Source organism: Motacilla alba, chromosome 5 (assembly GCF_015832195.1).
Source record: "Motacilla alba alba isolate MOTALB_02 chromosome 5, Motacilla_alba_V1.0_pri, whole genome shotgun sequence".
In the NCBI taxonomy this organism is placed as follows: domain Eukaryota; kingdom Metazoa; phylum Chordata; class Aves; order Passeriformes; family Motacillidae; genus Motacilla; species Motacilla alba.
In genome coordinates, this window is record NC_052020.1 from 37,058,246 (window position 1) to 37,082,219 (window position 23,974).

General features: G+C 40.2%; 2 protein-coding genes across 8 annotated transcripts in view; one reads left to right on the top strand and one right to left on the bottom strand.

Annotated features, from left to right (window-relative positions):
* The window catches only part of LOC119701643, a 36,952-nt gene extending 30,104 nt beyond the window's left edge, over positions 1–6,848 (bottom strand). For 4 of the 6 annotated variants that reach the window (XR_005257115.1, XR_005257114.1, XM_038138629.1 and 1 more), the window contains exon 1: positions 6,670–6,841. Coding sequence is in view for 4 of the 6 variants with exons in the window: in XM_038138629.1 (XP_037994557.1) it covers positions 6,670–6,766 (97 nt within the window). In the remaining 2 variants the exon portion in view is untranslated. Of the gene's footprint in view, positions 1–6,669 lie in introns of all 6 variants that reach the window. The other 2 variants (XM_038138630.1, XM_038138626.1) reach the window with 2 other exon arrangements.
* Positions 6,849–7,180: 332 nt separating this feature from the next.
* On the top strand, positions 7,181–22,861 carry SRP54 (signal recognition particle 54). 2 transcript variants are annotated; one of them, XM_038136787.1, is made up of 16 exons: positions 7,181–7,346; positions 10,780–10,888; positions 12,260–12,351; positions 12,925–13,009; positions 13,965–14,069; positions 15,696–15,762; positions 15,849–15,906; positions 16,590–16,740; positions 17,633–17,781; positions 19,149–19,249; positions 19,354–19,440; positions 19,857–19,930; positions 20,131–20,239; positions 21,014–21,184; positions 21,644–21,739; positions 22,398–22,861. In XM_038136787.1, the coding sequence occupies exons 2-16, from the start codon at positions 10,811–10,813 to the stop codon at positions 22,487–22,489; spliced, it is 1,515 nt and encodes a 504-aa protein (XP_037992715.1). In that variant the 5' UTR covers positions 7,181–7,346; positions 10,780–10,810; the 3' UTR covers positions 22,490–22,861. The 2 variants fall into 2 exon arrangements, with proteins under 2 accessions (XP_037992715.1, XP_037992716.1); XM_038136788.1 differs by lacking the exon at positions 7,181–7,346 and adding an exon at positions 7,745–7,883 and having other exon boundaries at positions 22,398–22,800.
* The last annotated feature ends 1,113 nt before the right edge of the window (positions 22,862–23,974 follow it).

The following is a 23,974-nucleotide window of genomic DNA, read 5'->3' on the forward strand; positions in this document are numbered from 1 at the left end:
GCAAAAAGCCTCATTATCACCCTGGTGCTAGTCAGCCTTTCTACAGAAGCTAAGAAAACATCACAAAGCCTCACACCAGATAGAGAGCACCGCTACACCAACATCTGAACACCCCAGCACTGCAAAATACAGGATTGAAGACAAGCAATGTGTGATTTCCAAATGACAACAGAAGATTACATGTCACTGAAGGAGAGGAAAGAACAGGGTATAGCAAAGGCAACCATAGCAGCAAGCTACCTTATGGTCTTCTACATATATACTCCAACTTACAGAAGAGAAAAGCAAATATTAACAGCCATGTTACTTAAAACAAAGTTGATTTAGTAATTCAGTATGTTTTAATAATGCTGGAGAACCAGTTAAGGAAGAAGCACCACATCCCTAAAACTTTAGTATTGCCCTTTTTGGCTAAATAATTTGAGAAGCAGTATGTATGCCTCAGTATACCAAATACCTCAGGAACTCTAAATATCATTTCTGTCCCAAAGCATGCATAGTTACTGGTAGAAAGTAACTGACTTTTTCCAACAGAAATATAACCAGAGTTCATTTTATTAGTTGAAGTCTTTTACACTGGTTAATTGAAAGAAGCTTTGAAGTTAAATTTTAAACAAGGTAAGTCTCATACTGTTTCAAAATCCCTAGTTTCCCCCACCATTACTACATTTCAGTGACTAACAACTTAGAAGTATTTAGTATTCTTCTTGAGACCTCTCTCACACCAGTATCACTTGTCACAACAAAGGAAATTAATGTCAATTCCCACAGTTGATGATTCATCCAATTATAGGTAACATCCCATTTTAGTTTATCAAACAGAACAGTGGAAAAGGTTTTTGGTATGGTATCATTTTAACAAATAAATGTTAATGTGAAAATGCAATGCTATTTTTATTTCTTCTGAAAGGATATTTCACTTGAATAAATCACTTCTACAAATTTGGATATGAAGCTTTGTGCTAAATTACTTTATAACATACACAAAAACACATACTATACTTGTCAGATTGCAGAAAACCACATTTTCATCCTTTTTAAAGATACTCATTCCACTTTGGTCTTATCTGCAGACTGAAAGGAAACATTTAAAGAATGAAATTATTTCTTATCCTGTTTCTTCTTCTTGTCTTGTGAAAATTACCACCTGATAACATTACCTATCGGAGAACATGCTAATTCCTAGATAATAAAGTACATGATAGAAAATGCTGGACACACTTGGTCTGCTCCTAAGAGTATGATGAGAAGTTTCTTCTCTGTATGCAGTTAGGTTGATTTTATCAGATACTCCTCCCTCACTGCCTGTTAAAAGCCTGAATTTACAGCACTGACTGCCCTCGACTTTCAAGTCACAAGACTAAATTGTACACCAACCTCTTAAAAAGCTGGTTTGCTCCCCGTACAAGTGAATCCATCAAAAAAATTGTACTTAATTATATGTTGTTTATCCTTAAATTAGAAGATTTGCAATGATTATTATTCAATTACTATTTTGAGTGATACTCTTGATAATGAATATTTTGAGTACTGTAGGAACAATCAGCAATTCAGACCAGTATATCACTTTGAAATCTTAGCTTCATATTTAAGTTTCTCATGAAATGCATAGATTGGAAAGGGTTTGTAGGAGTGTTTTATTACACTGTTACATGAACTGAAAAAAAAATTTAGAAGTTAGTATCACAACAGTAAGATGGAAAAATATTTCAATCTTAGACCCCATGACAGACCGCAAGAAGCATAAAGGGTCTTACCACCGTATCTGTGCTTCACTGACACTGACTGAGAGACAGGCTTTGTAATTTGCATTTAAGCGCTAAGTACAGCAAAAGCATTCAGCAGTTAGAGTGGTTTGGTGACTTCCATCTCAAACTTAAGATTCAGATTCCTGTAATTACTTCCCCTGATTCCTGTGTTGCTGCTCATGTAAGCAGATAGCTTGGTCAATTCACTGGTTATCTCCTCCAGCATTCATTCTTACCAAATGCAACCTTTTCTGCTACTGAAAATTTTAGAAATCTGGGCAGTGGAGGCTCACATGGGAATATGCCCCAGCTACACATCAAATGCTGGGACCCAGCTGAGGGGGATTGTCAGGGGGGTTTCCCAAGTGGTTTGAATTAGCTCTTGGGTTTCACCCAGGTTTTCTTAGCCGGAACTTCTGGAACATGGTTATTGCAAAAGGATATTAAAGCATTAATCATCCTATTATAAAAAAGTTAAGACACCAAAGGTTCCTGTTCTTTTCTCCAACTCTTATGATTTAATTTTCTTTAAGATCTAAGACAAACTCAAAAGAAAAGCTGGAATGCAAGTCACCGTGAAATGACGTACATCTCACTGCAGTGTGTGGGAAGAGCTGGCTGATTGTGAAACAGCCAAGCAGTGTTGCTAAGCAGCTGCTTTAAAACAGTAACGTCTTCTTCCATCACACATAAAGATTCGGAATTTCTAAAATTCTCAATACAAAAACCCCCACATTCATAAGAAAAGAAAAAAAAAGAAAAAAGAAAAAACAAATAGAATCTTTCATTCACTTACATTCCCGTAATTACCACGTAAGGTTAGTCAAAAATCATTGGAGTGAGAACATGTTCAATGTTCTTTCAGTTCAAAATATGTAAGGCTTTACTTTAGGTAAGATAACTCACTTTACTATAAATCAATTTGTATATTCCATGGAAGTCTGTCAGTAACACTTCATGCCTTCAGTATGTGAGTCAGAAAACACCAGGTAAGTTACAGTAATAAATAAGGCTGTCTTTGCAACAACACTAATCCTAAAGGTCAACCACCTTATGCAGGACTTTACTCTAAGGATGAATGTACATTTTAATTCAGAGAGGTGTGAAGAAGGGAAAAGCCTGACTCCAGCTAACACTGGAATCATGCCCAGTTCTCCTCAGCTGGAGGTAAAAGTGTAAGCTCAACATCTTGACAGAAACAGGAATGGGATACAGAAGGAGAAGGCAGGGAACTGACAGGCCACAGAAAAACAGTTTGCCTGTGGGGATACCATTTTTGTTTCCATTTATCCGATCCTAATTTTCATTCAGAATATTATCTCCCCACTCCTACCACTTTTTTTTCTTTTGTTCATCAGAGGTTTGTTTGCTTCCTACATCTGTATCACCAAAGACTAGGCTTTTATTTCTGTGTGGCACAGAGATCTGGTAACTTTTTATGTCTCCCATAAAACAATCTTCTTTATGCACAGAGAGAACACCATATTCCCTAGCTGTATTCGAGGTACAGCAGCAGAAACCTCTACCAGCTCCTCACTATCCTCAGTCCAAGCACTATTAATTATCACAGGACTATCTAGGTATTAAAATGGACAGTGTAATTATTCAAATGCAACAATTTGGGGGGGTGGGGGGGAACCACACTAAAAGTTACTGCCAGTACACAGCCACAGAAACAGCTCAGAGAAACAATACTAAGAGAAGCATCATCAAGAGTGCTATACTGGGGACATCACAGAAAATATTTCCATCTCTGAGGAAAATGCAAAAAAAGCTAAAGGAATGTGACCTGCAGGACAAATGCCTCTGCTCACTTACTGTCCAATGCTGCAAGAAAATAAAACCAGTAAGGTAGAGATACTGATCTTGTACTCCAGTTCTGTACTCATCAGGGTGCAAGCCAGAAATAAAGCAGGACACAGCCATTCAGACAAAGGAGATGAGAAAAACAGGAACAGGTTAATGACCCAAAGAGGCAGTGAAACACATCTTGATTGTTTAACAATGAAAAGTTTTTACACATAGGCATAAAGCTGTCTCATTTCCACTCTTTTATCATATATCTACATGTATGTTAGAGAGGGAGACTGCAGCACCTTGAGAGAGCACGAGAACTGGGTAAACATTGATATTTTTCCACTGGCAACTTCTACAAGCATTAGCAGGAGGCCAAATTCTACAGGCTCTAAATGTCTCTACAAATGTGGCAAGCAGGCAAGTAAGATTAGCCTAAGTCACACATTCTAAATGACACACCTTGGAACAAATATGGTTGCCTATAGTTCTATACTGCATCAGCACTTCACAAAATACAATCACAAAATCTAAGTAAATGCCAAGGATGCAGATGACTAAAGTACAACTTGATTTCTCAGAATATTAATTAATAGCATCCAGCCAGGATATTAACAATGAGCATTTTTTTGAAAGAGACAATTAGCATAAAATATTATTAGAGCACAAGCCTGTAAGCAAAGAATCCTAAACCAACATTCTGAAGATGGCCTGACAAGGAGACTACAGAAATGAAATTATATTCATTACTTCAGCTGCTTGATCCTGACTGCCCTGTCCACTCTGTTCCCTCATCTGCAGCATATGAGCTGAAAAGCCATTGAATGGCAACTGTAAAGCTAATTATGTTTAAAGATGATGCACATAGTAAAGCAGCAAAAATCACTACTGATGCAAACAGTATAAAAATAGAAGGACCCAGACTGCTCAGATGTACCACACACATAAAGTAGTTCAAGATTTGGAACCTAATCTACTCTAATCTTAATTGTGAAGAGCAAATATGAGGCAAGAATATATGTATCCTTTCACAGAAAGACCTAGGCAAAAAGCTAGATCATTAAAATTCAGAAAAAATATTTGAGAGATCATAATAAAGGCTAGCGACTATAGCATATTATCTTTCACAGAAACCATCTATGGTAATTTTTGGAAGCTGTAACATAAAAAAAATAAAATGCATTCATTGACAAAGGATTTTGGAGTCTACATAAACTATGCTAAAACATTGGCTAAAAATTCCTATGACAGAAGTAAAACACGATCATAGATCATAGAAACAGAGAAAATAGTAAGTATTTGTTTCCTAACTGAAACTGCTCAGTATTTTCAAGTTTCACTAGCAAGCTCCCATGTGCTTTTGTAAAGGGGTCAGGAAGCTGAGAAAGCTATATATGCACACCACACAAACGAATAGAGTGCATGGGAGCTGCCATGACTTACGTTAAGTGTATAATCAATATGAATGATTGTATGTGAAATTCAATGAGATTTTTATATTTTAGAGCATATGGGATAGAAGAAAACCACTTCTAACAAGATTATTTACAGTAAACCAAGCACTGCTTAGGAAGTGTCCAGACAAGACCCCAAACATGGAAGGATGCAGTTCTGCTCATAGCAGATTGCTCTAGCGATCTAGCGCTCTAGCAGCATGTCTATACACACATGCAGACATATGCATGTGTAGATCTATACATACACATATGTACACAGAAAATAAGAATGTTTAAGTGCAATTAACACTAATTGCTCCCATCAAAAGTCAGCCTTCAAGTTCTAGGGAGGCCTGTCTCTGCTCTAGTCATGAAGGCTGACTCCCAGATGCTCTGGAACATCTGGCAATGTCTCTCCTACGAAAGAGCCCGTTTGGGTGGGAGGGCTGCATGCCTGTCATGGACAGTAAAGGCTGTTCCCAGCTGGTTCTCTTCCCATAAATCCAGCAGAGGGCCTGCTCCACCTGAGTGACTGTGCAAGCCACAAACCACAGGGCAACGGTGAGTGAGTTTGCAGCTCCAAGCACCTACACAGCTGGACAACTTTTTGGTGTCAGAGCTGGCCTTTGTGATCCCTGTGTGTTGGCTTAGGAAGTTGTTTTCACCCTAAAGTGGACATGTTGGAGCAAAGACCCAAAGAAGAAACACAACCTGAGCAAAGCAGGGCATTACTTGGGGAAGTACTGTATCATATGAGGAATTTCTAACACAGGATCATCCGGGTAGGTCTACCATCCCAGGAGACAATCATTAATAAACAGGACACACACACATACTGGATGCTGGGTAGGTCACAAAATTGGAGGGGTCTTCCAGGTTTCTATCTGCAATGGAAAAATGCACACACCCCCTAAAACTAAGCAGCGTTTAGACTTTATTCAGCATAGCACAATGTGACTATAGCTTTATCGCACTGCCTATATTAAGGTTTTCTGTGTCATGCTTTGGGTTCAGCTGCAAATTTACAGCTTCTGCACTGACCCATATTTCCTTTCTTCATCTGCCAGAGAATGCTCGATTCCAGCACGCTGATGAAATTACATCCAGGCATTAACAAGGGAGTAAACAGAAGGCTATGTTAACTTAAGGTGACATCATAGCGCGCAAAGCAGCGTTTGTAAATGAGCTCAAACCGATATTTCCAAACTTCTGAAAGGCTGCCGTGAACACGTGTGAAGCTGCACAAGACAAGCCTAGAACCCAAAGCCGTCTCAGGCGGGCTCGGCACGCCCTGTGCCGCCGCGGGGTTTGAGGGTCCCCCCGCGGCCCGCCCTGTCCCGCAGCCGGGCGCGCCCGCGCCGCGACACCGCCGGCCCGGGCACGGCACCCGTGGCACGGCCCGCCAGCCTCGGACGGGCGAGCGCAGCCGCCGCGATCGGAGGCGGGCAGGGCGGCACCGGCCGCGCTCTGCTCCCGCTGAGCCGAGCGCCGCAGCCCGGCTGGGCCGCCGGGCCGGTACCGCCGGTCCCCGGAGAGCCGCGGGCCCCCGGGACAGGGCGGCGCCCCGGCCCGAGCACGCTGCCCCTCGCCCAGAGTCCGCTCCCCCCTCCCCGGCCCTGGCTGCCGCACGGCGCGCTGGGCCCGCTCCGCCGCGGGCGGAGGGCTGCGGGCCGGGCGGGCGCGGCGCTTACGGGAGTGGCGCATCCAGTGCAGCAGGCGCGGCAGGTCGGCGGCGCGCGTGCCCCGCACGGCCGCCAGCACCGCGCGCCGCGCCGCCTCCAGCTCCATCGCCCGCCGCCGCGGGGGGGCGCCACGCGCGCCGCCTCACGCACGTGCGCGCCGCGGGACAAACCGCGCCCTCCGCGCGCCCACCCAGCCGCACGTGCGCATGCGGGAGGGCGACACCGACCGGAAGGAGCCTTTCACGCATGCTCGGTCCCGCCCTTCGGCGCCCACGCCCGGCGCGTGCTCGCGCTGCCGCTTGGCGCCGCGCCCGGCCCCGCCCCCCGATGACGGCGCGGGCGCTGGGGAGGAGCTCCGCCCGCCCGCCCGCCCTCCCTGCCCCGCCCTGCCCCGCCCACGGCCGCCCCTCCCGCCCCGCCTTAAGGCGGCGCGGCCCAATTCCCGCCCGTGCCGCGCCGGGTGCGTGCGGGACGTTTACACGGTGCCACCTTAACGACGCAGCGGGCCCTCGCACGTCCCGGAAACGGAAGCCAACGGGGGCCTGTGGGGCGACGGCCAGTGCTGACGTTTCGCTGGCCGGCGGCGGCCGCGGCTCCCTGCGATCCAGCCGAGTCTCGCTGGGCGGCCTCGCCCCGGCGGGCTGCGCTGGGCACGGCTCTGCCGCGGGCCCCGCGCCGCGCTCCCGGTGAGTGCTCGGGCTGCCGCCGTAGCCGCTCCGTAAGCGGGACCGCGACCCGCGGCGGTTTTTCGTGACGCGGAGGGGTCCCCGGCCCAGGCCGGGCGGGGAAGGAGGAGGGACCGGTGCTTGCCGACCCCGGGCATAGGCGGCGGTCTGTCCTGCGGCAGCCCGGGCCGGGCGGGGCCCTCAGTCCGCCGGCGCTCCGCGGGAGCAGTTCTGGGCCTCCTGGACCCAGCCTGTGCTGTCCACAGCACCGGGACGGGACTCGCCCAGCCGGTGTCCGCCCGCTGTCCGTGGCCAGCCCATGTACTGGGCTCTGCCTTCATCACTTTTCCCGTGAAAACGAGGGCATTGGGCCGTAAGCGAGACAGCCGTTCCCTGCTGCTGCCTTGGGGGCGCCTTCCCGTCGTCAGCCGGGTAATTTTAGAAGGTGGAAACTCAGGAGTTGAGGTTGAGCGTAGCTGCAGCAGCTCAAGGCATTCCCAACTGTGAAACAGCCGCTTCTCCCTTACCGTGTTAGACTTGCAGTTGGTCTTAATCCATGTACGTGTACACGTAGTGCAAGTTTATTGTACAGTTTTTGAGTGTTCCTTTTGTTTGTTTTCTTTTTGAACAGCTGCTGTCTTTTAAAGCAGCTGTTTAACCTGCTGTTACCCGTTAAACCTGTATTTTTTTCAAAACTCTGTGCGTTAGAGTGTTGCTAGTTTAGCTAGATGGATCTGGTTGGGGGTTTGTGCTGGGGGGGTGGGCAGTCTGTCTCCTCAGAATTGCTTCCCTGCTGGTTTGCTGTGCCACAGTAAGACATTCGCTGTTTCTGCTGCCCCTTTACTCCTGGAATGCCGCTTTGTGGCTGAAGCGCAGAGCGCTTGTGGCTGCAGCAGCACCGTGAGCTGGGAGCTCGGCGTGGCGGTGCCCAGGCGGCTGGAGGGGCCTGGGCTGCGCGCAGCTCGTGGCCTTGCTCAGCGCAGGGCCTGCCCCGGCCTGCTCGCCGTGTCTGCGGGTGCTGCGCTCTGGGTAAACTCTCCAGAACTACGGCTGCTCAGCACACGGTCTGCAGTGCAGTTACTGCTAATGCCCTTCTGGCTATCTGCCAGCCCAAGCTGGCTACCTGCTAAAACGTCTTGCGTGTCTTTTTGTCTGGAGTGTGTCTCTCAACTTGGATGGACTGTGTCACAACTTCTCTTGATTTCTGTACTTGGCAACCCTTAGAAATTCTGATGCCTTATGATTTCTTAATGTGCTGGTAAGAGCAGCTTATATAAAAATGCTTAAACTCATCTCCTTAGCAAAGGATTTGAATTATTCTGATTGTAAGGCTGCCGGAAGAAGCTTTTGGAATTTGCAGAGGAAATGTTCATTTATCGGGACGTAATTAACCTTCTGTATTTGGAGATCTGTACAGCTCTGGAAGCTAATTTTAAATATTGAGTATTCACATGACTTCTGTTTGTTGGTCATCCTATCAAACTTCTTAGCTGATATATCCAAATGTTAAATTCTGTCACTGGTTGCCATTTTAGCAGCTCAAAGCTTACTAAGGTGCAGCACTATTTTTAAAGGTTTGGGGGCTTTGTTTTTTCTTGCACATTGTGATTATCACAGAAGACAACCTGGAAAAGGTTTTGAACATCTGTTTTGCTGAGACTGTTGGGTAGAGCCGATTGATGATAATGCTTTTTTAGAATTATTCTGCAATAATATGGCTTGTATGCCTTGTAAGGAAACCTTGGAGTTTTACCACTTCAGGTAACAAGTAGAAGTCCCCTTCCAACAATGTAAGAAGATGGGCATCAATTTCTACTAGCGTACTGGCAGAGTTCCTTATACTTATTTTGTAATTTAATATTGGGATGGCATTGTGATAGATATCATTGCTTGTACATTCAATGTGCATTAAATCTAAAATGTGTAAACATATTTGTGTCATTTGCCATACCCAACTGCTGTACTTACATGGGATTTATTTATCCTACATCTTCTGAAGATCCTAGAGACTTTGTTCTGCATTGTGACCTTCGTATCAGGGGAAGGTGGGTTAGACTGGCAGTTGTTTTTGGGGTTTTGTTGCTGGTTTAACCTGCCAGGTTGGTAACAATAGTAACTCTCAATTAGACCAAGCAGTCAGGAGGTTGGCTTACATGGGTGCCTTGTTTTAGCTCTTTTGGAATATATATTTTACTATTTATAAATAATAAAAACAAAATTAACATTTTTGAACATTTTAAACCGTGCTTTTTGGAGTTTCTGCAGCAGATAAATCTCAATGTGTGTATACAGTGAGCTGCTTTGTTAGCCTCATTGATGCCCTGTCTATTAAATAAAATCAGAATGTAGCTAGTGGTGCATTCTTCATTTCAATAAATAGACTGACCTTTCTTCTCTGTTTACTTCTCATTTGAAGCCGGGGGAAGTCCCAAAAATCTTTGAAACTCTGATCTGTTTTGATTACAGGGATTCCCTTTTTTGAGCATTTGGCTTTCAGTACTGAAAGGAGGAGCTCAAATGTGAGATTCCAGTTTGGGCTATCATCAAGGAAGTAGTTACAGCTGAGTACAGGAAAGCAACACTGAAGGTGGAAGATAAACAAGAAGCATTTGAAGTGCTCCATTTCAGCAGTAGCTGTGGTGTTGCAAATTTTTGCCCTTCAGACAAGTTTTGGTTTGCCCTTAATCAGAATTTTAGATTGCTGAGTCTACATGTGTTCTCCTGAATATCTTGCCACCTAATATAGGGGGTGGAGTGGTTTAGCATGTTGACTAGAATGTGTATCCTTCAGAAAGTAACTTTTTATGGTTTCCGAAGTGTAAATTATGGTATGGTTTGGGCTTATATGTGAGATTTGTGTTTCTAGTGAGCAAAAATAGTCTGGTTTTCCAATACAGCCATTAAAAACCACAATATGAATTTTGCTTATTAAAATGCAAGTATGTTTGTAGGGTTACTGAAGTGGGAAATTCAGCTTGATTCATGAAAGCTGGATAAAATGCAACTGATAAAGAATGTTGAATTTTGCTAGCAAAATATTTTGCTTCTGGTCATAGTGTCCTTGCAAAATGCAGTATTTCTAGGCTGTTCTGTTTGATTTTATTCTGTTATGTAGCATATTGCTGATAAGAGGATAAAAAGCAGCTGGCATTCTTTCTGGAAGTCTATCTGGACTGTTTTGTTTGGTTTTTTCCATGGTGAATTCAATGCACATTTATTCTACACAGTGAAATTCTTCCTAATTGAAGTGTGGTATCTCTCTTTCTAAGTAGGCCATCAGGATTGCCTAAAATTAACTTCAGGCCAATATTTCCTAAAAATAACTTTAAAAAGTAAAACTTCTGCACTTTCTGGAATGCAAAGCAGGATTGTTACCCAAAGTTATTTGAATAATTAATTTGTGAAGGCATAGCTTCAACTAGTTTAAAATTTTATTTTCTGATTTTTTTTCCAGATCCTTCTGAGTCGTTCTTGAAGCCGCCAAAATGGTTCTGGCAGATCTTGGAAGAAAAATAACTTCGGCATTGCGCTCACTGAGCAATGCCACAATTATCAATGAAGAGGTATGTAGTGGGATGGCACTAGCACTGGAAAAGTTCTGAGAAAAACTTCTCAAAGGCTGATGAGAAGCTTGAAGTGGGCTACCTAGACTCTTTCTTCCTTCAAGTAAAATTTCTACTAAAGGTTTTAACCCCATAACAGTACTGGCCAGAACTTAAAACTAGATTTATACGTGGGTCATCGCCTCAGACATAGTGGTGAAAGGGTCCTTGAGCCTGGTGGCTGTATTTAGGGAGGTTAGTGTTCTGTGGAGGCAGTGTGTGCCTAAGTTTGGATGGAAGGTAGGTGCCTGCTCTGATTTATGTGTGTGGGCACAGGCAGGCTATGCAGATGTGTATTAGGCTGCTAGAAGCTGAAATGTGGAAGAACAAATGTAATCTTTGCTGTCTGAATTGTGAGGAATGTGTTGCATTTGCTGCCTTTATATTCAAACCAGTGTGTGGTTCTGGAATTTTGTTTGGCTTGGTATGCCCCGTATTTTCTCTAGAAAAGAGTTTGAAATTAGAACTCAGTGTGTTCTGTCACAGGAGTTCAATGCAATGGAAAAGTTAACTAATGTGGTGGTTTCAAAGTGTCTCTGAGTACATAGATTCCACCTGAAAAGAATTTCTCTCAAAGCTGGGTGGCTTAAAGTAACTAAAAAGTAGGCTCATTGAGAGCTGTAGGGTTAGATTTATGCATAGAGAAAATGTTTTAATGTATCTTCTGCCAGGAGACAAAAAAAAAAAATTCTTAATTGAATCAAACACAGCCCACTTAAATTTTTTCAGCAATGGAAACTTTTATCCTGCGAGAGCTCAAGATGTGAAAATGAGGCCATTTATGCAGGTGTTACTTTCAGAAAAATCTTTCTCTTCGAGACTTTGAAAACTCAGAATAGACAGGATTTCTGTCTGAGGCACCTGCTTGCCTGAAAGGCATACATTTAGAGCAGCAGTCCAGTTACTGAAAATGCAGGTAGCAGGGTGTCCCTCTTTAGCTGAGGAATACTGTTTCATGGTGTTGTGATCCAAGATTTTTTTTTGGTGTACTCTCTAAGGAGTACCCAGAGGGGAGTTTAGGAAGTCTTGCTGCCATATGAGCTGTTAGCCATAATGCAGTAGGAAGTGTTTTGTGTTAGTGTTATATAGTGTGTAATTGTTACAATTGAGAACCCTTCCCTCTCAGATTTACATTGTTTTTATGTAGGAACAAATGCACAGACTTTTTTTTTGTGACAGTCGATTTAATGATAGGACTACATGCATTTAATTTGTGAAAGCCATGGTTATATCATAAATAGACTTTCTATTCTTATTTTGACCTAATAGTGGCCTAGTTAATCTCTGTGTATTGTAAAACAATTTTTCTGATTTTTCTTTTCTACTCCAAAGGTTTTAAATGCTATGTTAAAAGAAGTATGTACAGCATTACTGGAAGCTGATGTTAATATCAAACTTGTGAAGCAACTTAGAGAAAATGTCAAGTAAGTGAAATAATCAAAATGCATTTAACTTTTGATTTTGTAAAAGTTGTAATTTGAGGTTACAAAATAATAACTAATTTATAACTTAATACGTTGGGGTTTTTTAAGAAACACACAGTTTAGTTTTAACAGGAAAACAGCTGTTTTAGCTGTTTAGCCAGTTCCATCAGAAGAGTCTTTGGTCAAATTTAGCCACTTACTGCTGTTAGAGGCTTGTTTCAAAAATCTGTTGCTTTCATCAGTTGAGTTGTCTGATAAACAAGTTCTTCATTACTTCCTAGATACATCTTCACATGGTCTGTGCTGGCTATAAATGAATCTGTGTATGTGACTAGCACTGTTACTTTGCCTATTTTCAGATTAATTTAAGTAAATGCAAATCTGAAAGATGCATTTTAGAAACCTGTTCTTGTCCTCTGCATAAGAATGTCTCCAGTGCATGTCACTTCTTAAGTACATCCTATCTGAAAACTCAGAACAAATCAGGGTGCTGTTGCAGTTCCTAAAACTTTATTACTAGGTTCAAGTGATGCTTTAAGTTACGCTAGTGTTTCATGCTTTTCTCAAACTCAGGTCTGCAATTGATCTTGAAGAAATGGCATCTGGCCTTAACAAAAGAAAAATGATCCAGCATGCTGTCTTTAAAGAGCTTGTTAAGGTAGGACTTCAAAATTGTGCATTGCATCACTTTCCTTGTACAGTCTGGGCTTGGAGGTAGTGCAGTAGCAAGCCAAGCTTTTAGGTGGTTATGTGGTACCTGCAGTTAGGTTTTCTGATGTGAAAGCGTAACCGCAATACTGCAAACAGCAGTGTTCTCAATGAAACTGCGTCCTGGGCATTTCTCAAACTAACTTCAGTTTAAGCTTGAAGTTCAATTGTTCTTATTCTTTACATTTACTCTTGTCTTTACATTTCTTCAATTGAAATGTAAAGACAAGAGTAAAGTACTGCTAGCTTCTAGACTGCCTCTGGTTGTCCCAGAATGCTGCTTTGCTACCCTAATATTCCAAATATGTATAAGCCTTTGGAAAAGTGATAAGTAACAACCCAGCAGCTCAATGCAACATTTCTCATTGATCTGCTTGCTTGGTCAAATCAGGACTTGAGTATCTGTGTTCTGCCCTCTTTCCAATTAACAGTGTAGTTATTTGTTCTTCTGCAATCTGTGCCCAGAGATATGGTGGCTCTCAGGAATGTATCTACCGTCTACTCATTTCACAAATGAGGCGGCAACCCTAAAAAGCTTTCTGTGCTGTAGGATTCTCACTGGACCAAGCCCATCCTGAGCAGTGACGAGAGGGGTGGAGGTCACCTTTCTGTATTGGTTGTTATCCTTGTGCCGTATGTACAAGCCATCCTGACTGTGCTTGGTGTTAGAAATTAACACTGTTGTGGCAGGATTATTATGCAGAACATTATATACTATAGATACCTTGTAAGGGCTGTTGTTCACTGTAGATCAGCAAAAATCCAAGCCAAATTAAGATGAGACTGTGCAAAAACTGTTTTTCTCCTTTGAATATGAAAACAGGCAGCTAGCATGACTGTGACACCCAACTGTTCCATGCTGTAGAAATTTGGTTCTGCTGCCTATGTTACTCTTTGTTCTTTAGCTTGTAGATCCTGGAGTCAAGGCATGGACACCTACCAAAGGAAAGCAGAATATTATAATGTTTGTTGGTTTGCAAGGAAGTGGTAAAACGACAACTTGTTCAAAGGTAAGTGCAGTGGATCTCTTTGCATGGTTTTTGGTTTGTTTGTTGGGGTGGGTTTTTATTTTGCTTGGAGAAGCTGGTGGTCATTGGGTTCCTTAGGTGGAATTGGCTTGTGATCTGTGCTGGTTTTGTTAGTAGGAAAGTTCTAACTCACTACTATGTAGAGATACATTTGCAGAGGTGTTTCTGAGATGAAATGAATGTTGAAAGTAATATGCTTTTGGGGCAATTTATGGCTTGTAGGACTTTTTCAAAGATTTTTAAACTGACTTCTTGATGAAACAATAAGAGAGTCTTTGTCCTTGTACTTAGTTAAACCACAACATTATAGCTCCCTTTCTAGGTTTAAGACTAAATACTAAGAACGGGTGTTCATTCCATTACTTATTTAGAAAAACAGTGGAATTTGGCCTTTTCATTAGATACAAAGCATCTTACAAAGTTAAGTGTAAGTTGGTGATGTGAAACCTCTTCCAGCCCCAGATTCATTGAGGAAATTTGTGGTTTTATTTTTTTAAGGCTAAAAAAAGAATGCTCTGAATTGACATATGTCCACATCTGCAACAAGGCCTTCCTTGTTTGTTAGTGCAAGGTCAAACAACACACCTTTCCTTGTGGGATTGTCCACTGCCTGTAACAGGAAGTTGTAATCTCTGCTTTCCATTTTCCAGGAACCTCCTGGACTGTTTGTGCTTCACTGTGTTGCTTCTCCAGCAGATGTCAGGGTAGTTAAAGTTCCCCACAAGAACCAGGGCCTATGACTTTGAGGCTGCTTCAAGTTGCCTGTAGAAAGCCTCATTCACTTGCTTCTTCTGCTCAGGTGGCCTGTAACAAGCACCCACAACAGCATCACCCTCACTAATCTGCCCTTTTATCTTAAACCATAAGATCTCGACTCACTCTTCTTTCACCCCAGGACAGAACTTGGTACATTTCAAGTTGTGAGATAAAATTATCCTGTGGAAAAAAGACACATCTTTGTTGTTTTTTGTCATCTCCTTTTGAGATGCACACATAGTGAAATATTCAGTATAGCCTGCTCTGATTTCAGAAGACTTTCTTAGTGTTTATGTAGGTGAACTTTATTTTGAATGTTTGTATTTGGCCAGTGTTTTGAGCATATATGTAGCACCCATGAAGCTGAGTGTTGTAGGAAGGTTAAGGATTCTGTCCACTGCTTTAAAACATGTCCTTTCAGTGAAAATATCTTTGTTCCTCTGGAAGTACAAAACATAAAGCTGTACAAGTTGTAGCCATTATCATACTTGATATTGAAGTATTGCTTTGGGTAGTTTCTACATGCTAGTCCAATCTGCAGTATTAACACTAAGAAGAATTCAGGAGTTAAAATGGGAACTTAAGTTATTTGTAGTCATTCCTAGAGATTGCCATTTCAAGAAATTGAAATCAGAAGCAGAGTCAAGCAGGTGTTTTCATCTTGCCATTAATAATTATTTATAACATGCTCTTCTGAATAATGGCCATGCTAACCGTGAACAGTCTTACTCTGTGGCCTCAGTTGTAGAAGGGTTGGCTTGAGTTTGTGTCCTCTGTGTGTGACTTCAGGCTGTTAGAGGTGTCCTGTCAATGAGACTTTGGTGTAACTGCTTGTTTTGGGTTTCATTTCAGTTAGCATACTTCTATCAGAGAAAAGGCTGGAAGACTTGTCTAATATGTGCCGACACATACAGAGCAGGTAACACAGACTTTAATGATGTAGTTCTCTATCTATAATACTTGAAGATTTCCTTAATTAGTCTCTTGACTATACCTGTCTTACAGGTGCTTTTGACCAGTTAAAGCAGAATGCCACAAAAGCAAGAATTCCCTTTTATGGGAGGTAAGCATCTTTCACAAACACTTCGGAGAAAATTCAACTCCAGTTATGTATTGTGTTGTTCTGAACATTTTGCACTAAACCCCATCTAGCATGGCCTAATTGCTTTCATTTTAATAATAATATGTTCTGAGTAATACTTGCTCTGATCAGATGAAAATTCTGTCCAGTGTATTGCCAGGAGTAGCAGGTAGGATAGTGTACAAAGAGATCAGGTGGCCAGGAATAATTCCCTATAGTGCTTTCTCGATGTATAGCAGTTCAGACTTTTACCAGATGTGGCCAGATTTTTGAGAAGTATCTCACAGATGAAAGGACATAATTTTTGGATGCCTAATTTTTATTATCAAATAGAGACAGAGGTGGACCTGAAATGTCTTTTATAAAGCAGTAAATAACTTTCCCCTAAGATTTACTAAAGATGAACTGTCTAGATGCTCAGCTAAATCTTATTTGAGAGAGGTTCTTGTAGAACTTACTGCAGCTTCCAGCAGGTGAGACAGACTTCAGGCTTTGTGCTTCAGTTCACTGAGCAGTAAAGATAAATGGTTTAGGAAGACATATTTGTTACCAATTTTTGCTTTACATAAGAGGAGTTCCCTCTTGAAATACTGATAGATTTATAGTTAACAAGTTTATAGTCAAATGATGAAATTCTGAATCTCTTTGTTTCTCTTTTTGATCAGCTATACAGAGATGGATCCTGTAATAATTGCCTCAGAAGGTGTTGAGAAATTTAAGAATGAAAACTTTGAAATAATCATTGTTGACACAAGTGGACGTCACAAACAAGAAGACTCTTTGTTTGAAGAAATGTTACAAGTTGCTAATGCCATAGTGAGTAGTTTTGAGAAATACAGTAAATTGGCATTTTGAGGACAGTTGATTCATCTTTATCCTAATGTTCTGTGTGCATTTTGCTTTATCTCCTAGATGGTATTAGAAATTACAAACAGATATTAATAAGCAAAGGCTGAATGACCAGTGCTTGTTAGTTTTGTGATGGTTTTAATTCTTTTATTCTTCTGTTCAAGGATGCTTGCATATAACCAGACTGCCATTCCTGCTTTAACTTTTCCTTTCCAGGATCTTTGCATTGAAAAACTAGATGAAAGAACCAGTCTGGTCTGGTTTCCTGTAACTATGAATACTAAACTTTCTGTGATTGTCACAAATAATTGCACTGAGACAGAGAAGATGATTGGATGACTTTCAACAGTTTTGATATGTAAATGAAGCTGTTGTTTCTATGGGTTTAAAAAGTCGGGCTATTTGTTTGATTCTGTGGTCTTGCATGACAATATGACACTTCCCACACAATTCCTGGTAATGCTAACTTATTTTTAGAGAAATGGCTGTCTTAAATATCTGAATGTAAAACCAAATGGAAGATGTTAGCTGTTAAATCCTTGTAGATACTAATTATCTTATTGACTCAAGATACTGGCTAAAATCACTTGAATCATAACTAATAAGCACAAACCTATTCAATTGTAATCTTTTGTGTTGTAGATAAATCATATAATCATTCAGCATCAAAATTTTTTAATGGTCCTTTGATAATACTGTTAATAAAACAGTGGTCCTGTTTTAAACTCTAGCATACAGCTCTTATATATATACTGTTATTGCAGTAAGTTCTGCTGCTGAACCTATATAATAGTAATAATGCATGAACATTGTTTAACGAAGCAGGAAATGATTATTTTGTGTATCTCATTTCTCCTAGCAACCAGATAACATTGTTTATGTGATGGATGCATCCATTGGCCAAGCTTGTGAAGCTCAAGCTAAAGCTTTCAAAGACAAAGTAGATGTAGCTTCTGTTATTGTTACTAAGCTTGATGGACATGCCAAAGGAGGTGGAGCTCTTAGTGCGTAAGTACTGAGGGTGGTACAGTAGTGTCCAGCATCTGGCCGTGCACAGCCAGCCGCAAAGTGCGCTGGTGTCTCACAGAAAGCTGTCCTGTGGAACGTCACTGTCACACTGCACACAATCTGAGTCAGACACACTTAGATTCTTCTTCTTCTGGTGGGTAGGATCACCTGTTGATGATGCTTAACATCAGCATTCATAGGATGATTCCTTCATACATAGGATGTATTTTCAGTACAGTAGTTTGTATTGTCACAGGTCAGACTTTTGTCTTCTGAAATCGACATCAAGCAATATTCATTGCCTGTTGTGTACTAGGCATTCTTCCAGAAAGATAAATTTGGGCTCAATAGATACAACTTAAATGAAGAGTTTTGCATCTCAAGAGATTTTTTCCAAAAGGGGAAAAACTGTACCTCATCATATGTGACCTTAAAACTATAATGCAAATCAAACTTCAGGATTGGCAGTGTCCAGAAACTTGATGAAAAGTTGTCTGTGGTCATACTCACCCAAATTCCATTCTTCTTGGACTTTCCATGTCCTGTATCTTGGCAGAGTTTTTGACCAGAAAATATGATTGTTTCAATATGATTGTATATGATTGTTTCAACTGTCTTTCAATGATACAGCTTGTCTGGAGCTGAGATGTTTTGTCAAAACAGTCAAAATAACTGACCCTGACTTGCTAATTCCCTGCCTGTCTTTTACCTGAAGTGTTCCTAAACTGCCATATTTTACTTTATTTATAGGATAATGTTGGAAGACTAAAGCTTTTGGTATTTTCATTTTGCTCTTGTTCGAGTTGTCGTATGCTTGTGTGCTTTAAGTGTGCTGTGTTTGCTCTGTACTCTCTGTGGACTGGAAACTAAATTTTATCTGAAAGATAATGCCAGTGTGGTGGAAAGGTTCTGAGTTTTCTTATGTCTGAGCTTTTTCCTGTGTTGAAAATGAGATTGTCTTTTATATGAGGTACCTTGAAGAAATTGTATCAATGCCTGTCATCTGACAGTATTGTCATTAGTATCAGTGTTTGCATCAGTGATAGCCCAATATTAGGATAAACTGGAGATGATTTATTTTCCTTTCTTTCCTCTCACGTTTCTTAAATTCAGCAACGAAAATTAGCAAATTCTATTTCTGATTTTTTCCAAACAGAGTTTGTATTTTATAAAGTACTAATTAGAGAAAAATCTTTTTAACTACTCTGAGCTAAACATCCAAGTGCTGGGTGTTTTTTCATGAATAGTTTGAGGAGTAAGGCAGATACTTCAGACAGAATGCATAGTGTTGATGATGCCTAGCCGATTATAGTATAGAAGATGGATGGTGTTTGAGAGGCCATTTCATAAAATGTATTTTATTGCAGAGTTGCTGCCACAAAGAGTCCTATTATTTTTATTGGAACTGGCGAGCACATAGATGACTTTGAACCCTTTAAAACACAGCCTTTCATCAGCAAACTGCTTGGTATGTCCAATGTACAACTGTACTTAAAAGACACTTAGAATTGGATACTGGAAAGTCAAAGGGTATTTTTTAATGCTAATTTCAGATCTGTTTTCTTTATCCAGGTATGGGTGATATTGAAGGATTGATAGATAAAGTAAATGAGTTAAAGTTGGATGATAATGAAGCACTCATAGAAAAGCTAAAGCATGGTAAGTTATTCCCAAGGCCTGAATAGCAGATGTGTTACAGTAACCTGACCATGGCAGATTCTCTGCAATGGAGGCCACTGAGTTAATTTGTGCTGTATGTAGACACAAATAACTTGTTCATGTGCACAGTGAAGAATAGTAACTCTTTCTCCAGTAAATGTGGCAGCCAAGTAAATTGAGTTGTGTTTTTCAAATGATAAATCTGTCAGACTACAACTGCAGAAAAATTAGCTTAATGGCTCAGCATGTGCCATCTGAAACTGTTTAGCCATATGATGAGTGAAGAGGTTTATTTATCTACTTATCTATGTAGTATAGTATTTACCTTATGAATACAAAGAATAATTAAAAAAGGAGATTAAGATCAAAATGCTGGTGTGACTTCTGCTAACTTTTCTTTTGTTGTTGTACTTCAGGTCAATTTACCTTAAGAGATATGTATGAACAATTCCAAAACATCATGAAAATGGGACCATTCAGTCAGATCTTGGTTAGTTCTCCCCAAAATATTTTTATTTTAAAACTCTTAATTGAAATTTGTTATAATATGTGTTCTGTTTTTTAAAAAGGTTTCTTTTACTGCAGTATGCAACTACTGAACTAACAGTTGCTGTCTGTATTTCTTTCTGCTTAATTAAAGTTAGCTTTGCCTATTCTGACACAGCTTTTGTTTTCCATTCTTGAAACAAGGGCATGATCCCTGGTTTTGGAACTGACTTCATGAGTAAAGGCAATGAACAGGAATCAATGGCCAGGCTAAAGAAACTCATGACTATAATGGACAGTATGAATGATCAAGGTAATACAAATTTCACCCACTATTTTTTTTCTTGATTGTTGAACAAGCTTATTTAGAGAGATCTTTCTGGGAACAAAAATTCATATCGCAGCATGTACAATGACAGAAAATGACAAGAAATATTTAACATTCTTGGGAATAGAAAGGAGTACATGTGTCTCCAAATCTCTTAATAAATCTAAATATCTACAGATATTTTGCCTGTTGCTGCTCTGTCTTGTGTAGAGTAGGTGGGATTTCAAATAATTTCCATTCTGTTGGAAATCAATGTACTTTTATTGTATTGTAACTGTTCATAAATTATTAATGCTATGCTTGCAAATTAATAAAGTATGTTAATCTTTAGTCTGGCATTGCTGTCTTTTTCCTACTCACCCTGAAATTTACTTGATGGCATAGCCTGGTCTCTGGAATTCAAAGTGATGTTTCTAGTCCTCCTATAATTCCTTTAGTAGTATGCTCTTACCCTTGTGCTAAACCCATTAATATGGCTTAAGATCAAGTATCCCAACAGCATAATTTATTCTCACAGCTTTTTTTCTATCACAGTGATTAACATATGAAGATAAGAGCTTTTTAGTATTACTTCCTAGAATATTATGTCTCAATGGGTTTTAGAAGTGACAATGCAAAATTTTACATAAATAAGTTTTTATTCTCTGGCTCAAAATTAAATTCTCAACAATGAAAACAGGTTTGATGTTTGTTACCAATTGTAACAGTTTTTAATGTCAGTGACTCAATGGATTTTTCTTTTCCATACTGTAATTGCAGAACTTGACAGTACAGATGGTGCCAAAGTTTTCAGTAAGCAGCCAGGAAGAATCCAAAGAGTAGCAAGAGGCTCTGGTGTTTCCACCAGAGATGTTCAGGAGCTTTTGACCCAATACACTAAGTTTGCACAGATGGTGAAAAAGATGGGAGGTATCAAAGGGCTTTTCAAAGGTAAAAAACCCTCCTAACCAATACCAAAAACCCCACTCTAAAATTTATTAACTAAGGGGGGAGGTGACTTGATGTATGTAAACAGAGGAAATGAGAAAATACTGATTAGGGAGAAGAGAATGAGCAAGCTACAACTCTTTTTCACAATGTTTGAAATTTCTTCTATGTCATTGGTAAGAGCTGCATTGTTCTTCATGACACCAGTGTGTAACTTAGAAATACAGCAGCTTTCCTTGCTATCAATGCAGACTTGATTACTACTGCAGTACTAGCACTTCATTCTGTTATGTGGAGTGCAGGGACTGTTGATCCTAAATGGACTTTTAGTGGCTGATGTAACTTCTAATAATGGGGTCATGGATATGAATCTAGAATTAGGAGGTAACATTTGGATTTATTTTATTTCTAGCAGCATTTGTTAATCCACTTTCTTACGATTGCTCTTTTCTTTTTATTTAGGTGGTGATATGTCCAAGAACGTAAACCCATCTCAGCTGGCCAAACTGAATCAGCAGATGGCAAAGATGATGGATCCAAGAGTTCTTCATCATATGGGTATGTGCTGACTTTTTATAGCTTCAGGAGAGGACTGTCAATTCTAATGGAGCATTTGAGATACAGAAGTGAGGAAGGGGATGGGAGACTAATCCACATTGTATATCAGTATTAACTATTTCTTGGGTTTTCTAACAAGAATCAGAAAGTTGAGTCCAAAGTATTTGCACTTAGCAGTGCTTAACTAAGTGCAGTAACTTTGCACTTAGCAGTGCTTAATCTAGTCTTTCATTTGGATTCAGGTCTCAAAATGAGCATTTGGTGAAGGATGTCTGTGGTAAAACAAATCTTCCTAGACTTCCTTTCTCTTTGAAGATTTGCTCAAGTAATTAAATTGACAAGAGCAACTTTAAATAAGGACTCCCATAACTGAACCTTACTGATTGATAATAGTCATTCCATCAAGTTTTTTTCTTCTGTCTAGTTCTTAATGCACGAGTCATCTTAAAACCTACTTAAAGCCTGGTGTTTTGCAGACCTTTCTGTAATTCCTGACTCCATTCTTTATTTTCAATAGCTGTTTAAACCTGGTTTGACAGTTTGGGCTTCTGCCTTTGGATATTACTGGAATAGTGTGTGTACAGGAGTGATGCCTCAAGCAAGAGAGCCGTGCTTCAGAGTTCATTAACACATTCATGTTCTCACTTACTTTCTGCAGGTGGCATGGCCGGTTTGCAGTCAATGATGAGACAATTTCAACAAGGTGCTGCTGGGAATATGAAAGGCATGATGGGATTCAATAATATGTAAAGAAGCCTTAATACAAATGGACTTGGTTGACTCTTCATTGCAACTTCAGTGAATGAATTTGCTTTGTTCCTTTTTACAGTGATGAGAGAGTGGTCTTTTGAAATCTTATCCAGGCTTCTCAGTTTCTACATCTAATTTCTGAAAACTATTTTTGCTTAAATTAGTTCCTCTCCACTAATAACTGATGGCACAAAGAGCAATTCAGTTTAATAAAACAAAATCATGATGTAAAATTTTAATATTTAGAGACACTTTTTAATCGTTTACATCAAATGGCAGCCATTATATTTGTAAACAACCCTGATCTTTGGTTATAGTAACATAAAATGTCATAAATATACTGTAAAATAAAATTTAAGTGGTTATAAATAAGGGAATGGCCTGTGTCTTCAGTTCCTTTTAACTGTCCTTTTAGTGTGTAATGAGATTGTTTTCTTTGTTTGATTTTTATTTTTCTAAAGACTTTTAACTCATGTTTGGCATAGATACTATAAAAATAGCTCAGTACCTAAAAGTGTGCTGTTGGTGCTCATCTGTGGAGCATTTTTAGAATGTGGATGTGCTGTGCTCAGGTTTGTACAAGACTGTTATATAGAATTTCATCGTTCTTCCCCTATACACAAAGAATCAAAGGACTGAAAAAATACAGGCGTGCAGATACCAAACTGTCTCATATGCTGAAGATAATCTTCATACCAGGCTGCCAGTTAAGCAGTTCTTTTGTTCTGGAGGTAATTTCTAAAGCATATTAGTTGGAATTCCATGCTGGTCCTGAATTTTAAAACAGAGATAGCTGTATTTAACAGAGCATACTGCCCCAACTCAGCTATATTCTGATCTTAATTTCCTATAGCAGTTTATTTCAGTTTACTGTGTTGGTGTAAAAAGGGTAGAATCCACAGGCACATTTCAGAAACTAGGTAGACCAAGATGAACCTTGAAATCCAACATAGATCTTGACAAATATGGTAAGATCTTGTACCCTTATCTTAGAGTAAAAGGGTGTATTAAAATTTTAATATTATTATTAAAATATCATTTTATAATATTTTAATATTGTTATTAAAATAGTAAATATTATTTAAACACTGCAGTGTTTAGTGTGTAAATGGACACCTATTGCTGCTGTCTAGGTAAAAGTTAAATGCAGTAGTTAAAACAAGTGGTTCCCTCTGTCAGCCAGTTCTCTGAGATGGTAGCTAACAGGGAATGTCTAATATATGAAATTGGACTCTTGCACTAATAAAACGTAAGCTATGCTGTAATGTAATTTATAATGTGAAACTATCTCCTGCTTCATTAGTGGTATGTGTTCAGTATATGGAGGATGCTGCAAAATCTTCAATATGCCATCTACCTAAATGCACAGCATTTTATGCATCGCATTAATCTGCACAAGAATCAGTTAATTTGAATATTTGTATTTTAAATACAACAAAATAATGAGTCCTTGCATATCACCAGCTTGTTGGGGAGCTGTCCTTC